The sequence below is a fragment of the Xyrauchen texanus genome, chromosome 7, assembly GCF_025860055.1.
Source record: "Xyrauchen texanus isolate HMW12.3.18 chromosome 7, RBS_HiC_50CHRs, whole genome shotgun sequence".
NCBI lineage: Eukaryota > Metazoa > Chordata > Actinopteri > Cypriniformes > Catostomidae > Xyrauchen > Xyrauchen texanus.
In genome coordinates, this window is record NC_068282.1 from 1,583,501 (window position 1) to 1,596,000 (window position 12,500).

General features: G+C 36.5%; 1 protein-coding gene across 1 annotated transcript in view; it reads right to left on the reverse strand.

The window, feature by feature from the left end:
• The window catches only part of ddit3 (DNA-damage-inducible transcript 3), a 5,143-nt gene extending 1,651 nt beyond the window's left edge, over positions 1-3,492 (reverse strand). The window contains exons 1-4 of the mRNA XM_052129609.1: positions 3,384-3,492; positions 1,971-2,035; positions 1,313-1,516; positions 1-1,229 (exon numbers count right to left, since the gene is read on the reverse strand). The exon at positions 1-1,229 is cut by the window's left edge and continues 1,651 nt beyond it. Of these exons, the coding sequence (XP_051985569.1) occupies positions 564-1,229; positions 1,313-1,453 (807 nt within the window). The 5' untranslated portion in view covers positions 1,454-1,516; positions 1,971-2,035; positions 3,384-3,492 and the 3' untranslated portion in view covers positions 1-563. The remainder of the gene's footprint in view (positions 1,230-1,312; positions 1,517-1,970; positions 2,036-3,383) is intronic.
• Positions 3,493-12,500: the final 9,008 nt, after the last annotated feature.

A 12,500-nucleotide genomic window follows, 5' to 3' on the forward strand; every position in this document is an offset into this window, starting at 1 on the left:
TATATAAAAAAAAAATTAAAAAAAATCTTCGATTTTTATAGTTTCTTTTTTGCAAAAAAAAGATTTTAATTTTTTTTATATTTTGAAAAAAAAAAAGATTTTGTTTTATGTTTTGAAAAATATTTAAAAATATATATTTTTTTGGGCAAAATATAACAATCGAAGAATTTTTTTTTTTTTTTTTTTGAAAAATATATTCTATTTTTTTTTTTTACAACCATTAAATGTTTTTGTTTTTTTTACATTTTATGTAAAAAAAAAATCTTTTTTAAATATTATAATTTTTTTATTTAAAAAAACAAAGAATTTAGTGAAATTTGGCAAATTTTCGTGAGACGTTGGCTTACATTGTTTCTTTCCTATGGCTTAATCTGACTTTCTCTCCTCTCTCTGTGTGAGACGCTCTGAAACTCTCTCCCCCTCGTGACACGTGTCTTTAGTCTCCTTTGGTTGTGCTTAATGTGCATTTCATGGTCACCGCGTGATACATTTCCACCAATTGTTCACTTGCCTTCCACCCCTCTATTCTCATTTCTCTCTAAATGTCTTTCTTTGCTCCTGCTTCACCTCCTGGTGTTGACGAGTCTCTCGATGAGCGCCCGACGGGTTCTCTGCACCTCCTCTCCGAGCCGCTCGATCTCCGCTTTGAGACGCTCGTTCTGGTCCGTCAGTTCTTGCACTTTCCTCTCGTTCTCCTGCTCGCGTTCTCTCCTGCTCTTCTTCCCAGGGGACGGTGAGCCCGGCGCGCCTCCTCTGTCGCTCTCTCGCTTCCTTTTGCTCAGTCGTGAGGAGACGCTGACGGGAGGTGACAGGGGAGGAGAGGCGGGCGGGGAACAGTTGAAGGAGGGCGACTGGGATGCCGAGGAGCAGGACGAAGTGTCGGGAACCGTCGGGAGCTCCTCCTCCTCGCTGGCCGCCGGGGACGAAGGCTGATGGTGAGGGACGTGGTAACCGCCGGTGACCATCACTGCGCCCGTTTCGACCAAGCCGACGCCTCCCTCGCTGAGGAGCTCGAAGAACTCCGGGGGCAGAAGATCTCCTCCGGACGAGCTCTCCGTATCACCGCCTCTCCTCTCCTCCGGTCTAGGTGGAGTCTCGCAGGCTGTCGGCGGGTGTATTGGCGTCGGGGTTTCCTCTATGACCCGTTGTACCCCGTCTCCCCATACCTGCCCCTCGGTTAGCCAGGTGAGCGAGCAGCTCTCCAAAACATCCAAAAACTCTGGTTCTTTCTGCATAGGAAAAACAATGTTAGAAAGACTCCTGATCTGACTAGCACGGATAAGATCGTGGAACGCCGTTTGATTTTACTGACCTCGGAGCAAGGTGGAGCTCGCGTAAGTTTGGCACCACCCGCGTCAGAGCCCAGTATATCCTGTAGGTCTTCATACCACGCCTCCAACTCTGCACCACACAACGGCCCCACGCCAGGGGGGTACAGCCACTCCGCAGTCATCGCACCACTCAGTCGCTATCCACAGACACAATACGATATGCTCACACACCTAGCACACCAGACCTGACCGGCAACACACAGATAAATAAATATCAACTGCCAGAATAAATACATAAATAAATAAATAAAAGTCTTCCGGATGATGTCGTTATACTGTGGAGATGGAATATAAACAAGTTCTAAGAGCTTCAGCACATGCAGCACAACACCGGCTCAGTAGATTTTAGGAATAGCCGGTTTATCTGGGTGACCTGTTATTATAGAACGACTGCTCGGCCACTGGGTGCAGTTAGGACACCTAGTGGCCAAAGGTTGTTACTGCACAAATAAACCCTGGAGCTTCAGAATGTGCATGCACAAACACAAGTTTCTCAACTATTTCTTTATAAAAACCCATTTACTGTCAAGTCTCAATCTTATGTTTAGTTTAAGAGGTATTCCATATATTAGGCTGTTAAGATGACCTTATAAAAGCTCAATAAAATCATTAAAGCTATATATAAAACAAATGTCTTACCTTAAAGTGTCTCTTGTCAGTCAAGTTTGAATGTGTGTTGTTGGCGATATATTGTCCCAATAGTTCTAGAAAAAAACAAAGTGGATAAATAAATGATAACGCACCATATACAAACATTTTCAAGCGTGGAATAATTAAATAAAAAGAATAAGAGGAGAAAAAATGGCAACTTAACCTTGAAAAAACACAGAACGGGAACAATTATGTGACATAAAAACGTTAAAGTGTATTTAAAAGGACTTACGGATGACAAAGAATGTTTAAGTTTTCTTAAAGAATAAATAATAGTAATTTCTCGTCCTTTAATCTTGCAGATAAAATTAGGTCATTGTTTTTATAATGTAAACAAAGGCGCATTGTGTGCTCGAGAGCGCCCCCTGTGTCAGTCTGAGAGCACAGACAGTGTCTGTCAAAAACAGCCACAGAAAAAGAGCTTATTAAAGTTCACCTGAAGTAAAAAACATTTTTATCTATTTATTTAGCTAGTTATCTAACAATAATAATAATTAAAAAAACGTTCAGAAGACTATAAACAAGTCACTTTAAATGTCGGTTTGAGACAATCGTTCTAATATAGGCTATACACCTGTAAATGTGTTCATTAATGCAGAGTAAATCGACATAACATAAAAAAATAATCCTGTTAAACATCAGTTATCATCTCATTAGAGATGTCATGTCATTTATTTGATATAATAGCACTCCAAATGCGACTAGACCTCAAATCGATGGTTTTAAAATGACTAAACTGAAACACGATAATTGACATCTTAAGTCAAAAAATGTTCACGTTATATTCCGTAAAAAAAGAAAAAACTTTGGTTAATATCTCCCGTCTGGAGCTGGTTTACGAAACTGACAGCGAGCCAATGACGTCATGGAATCAAAGTACAAGAGGAAACAAAGGGCGAACACACAATCAACACTCATCAACTACTTTAACTATATTAAAACAACTAAATCAGTCATTTCAATGCTTAAACTGGAGATTAACATAAGTTGATGTAGTGTAACAGTTCGCAATGAAGTGTTACAACCGCTGATGTAAATGTAACAAATGTATCTAATAACGCAAACGAGATGAAACAATGTAACAGATTCGAGCGCGCGACTAAACTGCCGCGAATTCACCGCACTGACAGCTGTCATCGCAAAACTTGAGTAAACCAAGTAACTTGACCTTTAAAGTAAATAGTCATCACTCGCAAAATGATCCTTAAATTGTTCAATATATTAAAAAAAACACTAGAAAAAACAAGTCCAGTGAAATTCGAGTTGAGCAACTGAAGTCCAAAAACATGCGCGTGTCCGTTTTCCAAAATGAAAAGCCCGACAGTAGATCCACCAGAAGAGAGGAAGGAAATAAGTTGAATTAACATCAATATTAAGTCGAAGAACATAAATGACACTTACCCTTTTCTTTTTAGTATTTCTTTTTCGCGGCTGTTTTTTATTCAAGGTCTGTGTGTGTTTTTGTAGAGTTTGGTGATCGCTCATGTTAACCATTGTTCAGCTGAAGTCACCGAGTGTGGATTTTGGAAACTCCCGGGGACATTTATAGAGGCACTACAACCGAACTCTGGGGGAAGGATCTCAAGATGCAACCTAACCGAGAGGATCCGGAATGACAGGAGATTGTTTTGCGCATGCGCCAATCCGGAGAGGCGCTGCGAATTCTTCTGCTTAGAGACATCCAATGAGCGGCCGGGAGGGGCGGGGCTTGTGGAATTCGCTTGTTGTCGCTCTGCGAAGTTTGAGTGCGCGGAAAGATGTGATGCAGTCATAGGACGGCCAGGACGAATTTGGGGCGTAAGGGAGTCACATGAAAGGAATGATGCAATCGTTGGCAACCGGTTTCTAGCTGGAGATAAGACTAGCGGAACCCGAGCATGTTTTATTAAACAACCTTTCGGTAAAAAGAAAAGAAGGGAAAACTGAAAGTACCTTATAGGGGGGGATGTACAAAAAAAACAAAATCTTCCATTTTTTTTTTTGCTTACGTTCGCATATACACCTGCGGTGTTAATATCTGTAGTGGTCGTTTGATAATATACGGCTTTGCTCTTTTTTTTTTATCTTTAATAGCTCTTCTCTAGTGTCCCGAGGCGATTCTTTCATGTTTCCCAATGCAGTTCAGCACTATGGAATCACTGAGAATATTCCATAGGAGTTTGAACAATCCCACCCCACCCCTACTGTGCGGAAGTGTTCCTCAGACACCTTAAAATGGGCACCAACAATGAAAGTGAAAGGGCTGATTTGGGTTATATTAGTCAACACACCTGTATAGCCCGTAGAGTTACTTTGAGATATTGTAGAGCTCTGTAGATTACTTCTGGGGTGTAATCTGGTTGCTTTTGGATTACTCCTGACTTCCTGTTTATTTCCTGTCTCATGCATTTGAGTAGGATGTCTCAATGCATTCAAGGGTACTTAATGGATCAAAATAATAATTGATATGACTTATATATATATATATATATACTTATAACAAAGTAGTCACTTATATTCCGGGTTTAATACAAGTTAAGCTCAATCGACGGTATTTGTGTTTTAATGTTGATTACCAAAAACATTATTTCGACTCGTCCCTCCTTTTCGATAAAGGTGTGTTCCAGTGAGACACTTACAATGGAAGTCAATGGGGTTCAATTTGTAAACATTAAAACACTGTTTTAAATGTATAGACACAATATACGTGTAGACATGATTTTAGTGTTATTAAATCACTTGCTAACCTGTGCTGTGTAACGGTACATCTAATCGGACATCTTTGATGCTGGAGTGGTGGTGTAGTGGTCTAAGCACATAACTGGTAATCTGGTAATCAGAAGGTTGCTGGTTCGATCCCCACAGTCACCACCATTGTGTCCTTGAGTAAGACACTTAACTCCAGGTTGCTCCGGGGGGATTGTCCCTGTAGTAAGTGCTCTGTATAATACATTGGTACTCAGAAGGTTGCTGGTTCGATCCCCACAGTCACCACCATTGTGTTCTTGAGTAAGACACTTAACTCCAGGTTGCTCCGGGGGGATTGTCCCTGTAATAAGTGCAAGTCACTTTGGATAAAAGCATCTGCCAAATGCGTAAATGTAAATGTAAAATGATGCCATGACGACGGTACGCTGAAAACCCAACATCCCATATGCGACTGTAAAACAACAATTTAAACAACTTTACAGCTCATATAATGCACATAATTAATGGCCGTGCTTTTATAAAATTACAAGCGTCACATTTCTGCCTTTAAACCTTTCAATAATTGACCCCATTGACTTCCATTGTAAGTGCACTGGAACGCACATATATAGAAAAGGAGGGAGGAGTCTGAATACATTTTTGTGGTAATCAGCATTATGCCACAAATCAGGGGCGTCACTTTGTTTTAAAAAGTGGTGGGGACAGTTGGGGGAGGGGTGTTAAAAATGACTTTTTATTGTGGTAAATGAAGATTGCATCTGCATGTCAGAGAATGTATGTTATTACCGAGCGCTGCTGAGTGACTCCAGTCAGGTCTCCTTAGCAACCAAATTGGCCCGGTTGCTAGGGAGAGTAGAGTCACATGGGGTAACCTCCTCATGGTCGCTGTAATGTGGTTCTCGCTCCCGGTGGGGCGTGTGGTGAGTTGTGCGTGGATGCTGCGGAGAATAGCGTGAAGCCTCCACACGCTTCGTCTCCACGGTAACGCGCTCAAGTCACGTGATGAGATGCGCGGATTGATGGTCTCAGACTCTGAGGCAACTGAGATTTGTCTCAGATGTTTGTTTTGCTTTAGACACCTGACGAAATCTTTTTAATTTTATATGTAATTACATAAAAGTAACTGTAATCTGATTACAAGTATTTAAAATTGAAGTACTTGGTTTTTTTAATCTGATTACGTAATCCGGATCACATGTAACCCGTTAATACACAGAACTGGTTTAATACTCAGATTAGGTTTGAAGGATTTTACAGTGTAAATTAGCACAAGATTAGGATTTAATCTGCGCCCGGGATAATTGCCCTAAATGATCCTATAGCCTCGTTAAGCCTGTTGTGGCACGTCACAGATTGAAATGACTAAAATTTCTCATCAACCAGCAACTCAAAGACTGAATGTTTCAGAATAGTCTTCAGATTTTAGAATCGTTTAGAAATAGTTTCATCAATGAATTTGTTCTCACAAGCACAATGTTTCAATGTAAATGCACAAGTTTTTTTGTCAGACATTATTACGTACTTCGGTTCTTTAGTCACGGCACATATATCTATCACAAATTGATCTACAAAATGCCCAAATAGTGTCAAATTCTCAAGACAATTAAAAAATTATAGAAAAGAATATACTCTGATATATTTTTATGTTTTATTTTTAATATATCAAAGAGATGATGCTACAAATCTAGAACAGGATTATTTTTTCCACACTGAATTTTCTGAGATACAACTGACCGTCAAACACATATTGAGCTACACATAATCTACAAATAACACAATCTGCACATAACACATAATCTGCACATAACACATAATCTGCACATGACAAATAATCTACACATAACACATAATCTGCACATAACACGTAAACTACACACAATCTGCACATAACACACAATCTACACATAACACATAATCTGCACATAACACATAATCTACACATAACACATAATCTGCACATGACAAATAATCTACACATAACACATAATCTGCACATAACACGTAAACTACACACAATCTGCACATAACACATAATCTGCACATAACACATAATCTACACATAACACATAATCTACACATAACACATAATCTGCACATAACACGTAAACTACACACAATCTGCACATAACACACAATCTACACATAACACATAATCTGCACATAACACATAATCTGCACATAACACATAATCTACACATAACACATAATCTACACATAACAAATAATCTACACATAACACATAATCTGCACATAACACGTAATCTGCACATAACACGTAATCTACACACAATCTGCACATAACACATAATCTGCACATAACACATAATCTACACATAACACATAATCTGCACATGACAAATAATATGCACATAACACATAATCTACACATAACACATAATCTGCACATGACAAATAATCTACACATAACACATAATCTGCACATAACACGTAATCTACACACAATCTGCACATAACACACAATCTACACATAACACATAATCTGCACATAACACATAATCTGCACATGACAAATAATATGCACATAACACATAATCTACACATAACACATAATCTGCACATGACAAATAATATGCACATAACACATAATCTGCACATGACAAATAATATGCACATAACACATAATCTGCACATAATCTGCACATAATCTACACACAATCTGCACATAACACATAAATCTAACACATAATCTACACATAATCTGCACATAACACATAATCTACACATAACACGTAATCTGCACATAACACGTAATCTACACATAACACATAATCTGCACATAACACATAATCTGCACATAACACATAATCTACACATAACACATAATCTGCACATGACAAATAATATGCACATAACACATAATCTACACATAACACATAATCTGCACATGACAAATAATATGCACATAACACATAATCTGCACATAACACAATACAATCTACACATAACACATAATCTACACATAACACATAATCTGCACATAACACATAATCTACACATAACACATAATCTGCACATGACAAATAATATGCACATAACACATAATCTGCACATAACACATAATCTACACACAATCTGCACATAACACAAAATCTACACATAACACATAATCTGCACATAACACGTAATCTGCACATAACACGTAATCTACACATAACACATAATCTGCACATAACACATAATCTGCACATAACACATAATCTACACACAATCTGCACATAACACAATCTGCACATGACAAATAATATGCACATAACACATAATCTACACATAACACATAATCTGCACATAACACATAATCTACACACAATCTGCACATAACACATAATCTGCACATGACAAATAATCTACACATAACACATAATCTACACATAACACATAATCTGCACATAACACATAATCTACACATAACACATAATCTGCACATGACAAATAATCTACACATAACACATAATCTGCACATAACACATAATCTACACATAACACATAATCTACACATAACACATAATCTGCACATAACACATAATCTACACATAACACATAATCTGCACATGACAAATAATATGCACATAACACATAATCTACACATAACACATAATCTGCACATAACAAATAATTTGCACATAACACATAATCTACACACAATCTGCACATAATACACAGTCTACACATAACACATAATCTGCACATAACACATAATCTACACATAACACATAATCTGCACATAACACATAATCTACACATAATACATAATCTGCACATAACACATAATCTGCACATAACACATAATCTACACATAATACACAATCTGCACATAACACATAATCTGCACATAACACATAATCTACACAATACAATCTACACATAACACATAATCTACACATAACATAATCTACACAATACAATCTACACATAACACATAATCTGCACATAACACAATCTACACATAACACATAATCTGCACATAACACATAATCTACACATAATACACAATCTACACAATACAATCTACACATAACACATAATCTGCACATAATCTGCACATAACACATAATCTACACATAATACACAATCTGCACATAACACATAATCTGCACATAACACATAATCTACACAATACAATCTACACATAACACATAATCTGCACATAACACATAATCTACACAATACAATCTACACATAACACATAATCTACACATAACACATAATCTGCACATAACACATAATCTACACAATACAATCTACACATAACACATAATCTGCACATAACTCATAATCTACACAATACAATCTACACATAACACATAATCTGCACATAACACATAATCTACACATAATACACAATCTACACATAACACATAATCTGCACATAACACATAATCTACACAATACAATCTACACATAACACATAATCTACACATAACACATAATCTGCACATAACACATAATCTACACAATACAATCTACACATAACACATAATCTGCACATAACACATAATCTACACAATACAATCTACACATAACACATAATCTACACATAACACATAATCTGCACATAACACATAATCTACACATAACACATAATCTACACATAACACATAATCTGCACATAACACATAATCTACACAATACAATCTACACATAACACATAATCTACACATAACACATAATCTGCACATAACACATAATCTACACAATACAATCTACACATAACACATAATCTGCACATAACTCATAATCTACACAATACAATCTACACATAACACATAATCTGCACATAACACATAATCTACACAATACAATCTACACTTAACACATAATCTGCACATAACACATAATCTACACATAATACACAATCTACACAATACAATCTACACATAACACATAATCTGCACATAATCTGCACATAACACATAATCTACACAATACAATCTACACTTAACACATAATCTGCACATAACACATAATCTACACAATACAATCTACACATAACACATAATCTACACATAACACATAATCTGCACTTAATCTGCACATAATCTGCACATAACACATAATCTACACATAACACATAATCTGCACATAATCTACACATAACACATAATCTACACATAACACATAATCTACACAACACATAATCTGCACATAATCTGTACATAACACATAATCTACACATAACACATAATCTGCACATAATCTACACATAACACATAATCTACACATAATCTGCACATTATCTGCACATAACACATAATCTGCACATAACAAATAATTTGCACATAACACATAATCTACACAATACAATCTACACATAACACATAATCTACACACAATCTGCACATAACACATAATCTACACAATACAATCTACACACAACACATAATCTGCACATAATCTACACATAACACATAATCTGCACTTAATCTGCACATAATCTGCACATAACACAATCTACACATAATCTACACATAACACATAATCTGCACATAACACATAATCTACACACAATCTGCACATAACACACAATCTACACATAACACATAATCTGTACATGACAAATAATATGCACATAACACATAATCTACACATAACACATAATCTGCACATAACACATAATCTACACATAACACATAATCTGCACATAACACATAATCTACACATAATCTGCACATAACACATAATCTACACAATACAATCTACACATAACACATAATCTACCTAACACGTAATCTGCACACAATCTACACATAACACATAATCTACACATAACACATAATCTACACATAACACATAATCTGCACATAACACATAATCTGCACTTAATCTGCACATAATCTGCACATAACACATAATCTACACATAACACATAATCTGCACTTAATCTGCACATAATCTGCACATAACACATAATCTACACATAACACATAATCTGCACTTAATCTGCACATAATCTGCACATAACACATAATCTACACATAACACATAATCTGCACATAATCTACACATAACACATAATCTACACATAATCTGCACGTAATCTACACATAACACATAATCTACACATAACACATAATCTACACAACACATAATCTGTACATAACACATAATCTACACATAACACATAATCTACACATAACACAATCTGCACATAACACATAATCTACACATAACACATAATCTGCACATAACACATAATCTACACATAACACATAATCTACACATAACACATAATCTGCACATAATCTGCACATAACACATAATCTGCACATAACACATAATCTGCACATAACACATAATCTACACATAACACATAATCTGCACATAACACATAATCTACACATAACACATAATCTGCACATAATCTGCCCATAACACATAATCTGCACATAACACATAATCTACACATAACACATAATCTGCACTTAATCTGCACATAACACATAATCTACACAGATACACAAAAGTATTTTCTCAGAGTATAAATTGAAGCACAATTTACATAATTTCAGTAGTCCACTCAAATAACAATAGTCTAATCATACTGTTCATGTGTTAAACTTACTATAGTTTACTTCCACATTGTTTCTTTATCAAATTTAATGTCAAATGTAAATCAAATCAATCACATAAACATCAGCGCCACCTTCAGTGAGAAATATGTATAATATATATGTTTATACGCATATGGAATATTGATAATTCCCATTACACGTGATATAGTAATCCTTTATATGAATATTATACTTCATTGTCTTGTAATAAAGAAATATGCATCCTGTGATAGTAAACATGTAAAGATGTGAAATAATTATACAAATATGATTTATAGAATGTGCATAATCAGAACGTGGAATATGGAAATGTACAAACATGCTCTAATATATGAACTATACATTTATATGTTTGTATATGATCATTTAAATGTGTTTACACACACTAGTAGCACCAGTACAACATGTGAAGTGCTTTAGAAATGATTTATTCTTGAGGGTACGGGCACGATGACCTGTAGATGAAGATGTCTTCTGTGCCAACTGATGCCACCAGGGACTCACCTCGTTAGCATTCCCAAACTATTCCCAACACACGAGTAAAGTCGTTAAAGTGGAATGGTGCAAAGCGTGCCATGTATTGCCTAGCAACAGCGCAAGTGGGATGCACGTGAGGTTGGCGAATAGAAAGCTGAAATACTGTTTCCATGAGCAGGGCAGCACTCGTGTTCAGACGCTATCAACACGTCACGATTGGTTGGCTGTTGCTGTGTAGTCTCCCCGCTGCTTAATGGTTATCACCTCTGAGCGTGTAATTCTATTGGCAGGTTGAGCTTTTATCCCCCAAAGTTGTGTTTACTCAACATTCCTTTGAAGTGTCAGGTGCCGGATTACTCTCAGATATTCCCTCTGATTTATATGTTGAACTTGCACTCAAGCAGATCTCATTTGTGCTGAAGAGAAAGACAGATACCGCTCGCATGTCATGTCCTCCCTCTTTGCTCCGCATATGTGTTTCCCTCCGTGATTATAAAGAACTGTTCTTCACAGCTAACTGACACAATAAGGCCAATAAAGATGTGTGTGTCTCTAGAATCCGCTCATGAAGCTTCTCTCGTCTCTGAAACGACTCGTGGAGATTTTGTTTCCAGGTGAAGTTCATGAACGGGAATAATCTTATTTTAATATGAAGGAAGAGTGAATTCAATTTTGAGAACTTTGTAGTTGATCACACAAGTTGTGTATTAACCATTTTGTGTGTGTGAGTGTGCGGTTGTGAGAGTGTACATGTGTGAGAGAGTGTGTGTGTGTGTGTGTGTGT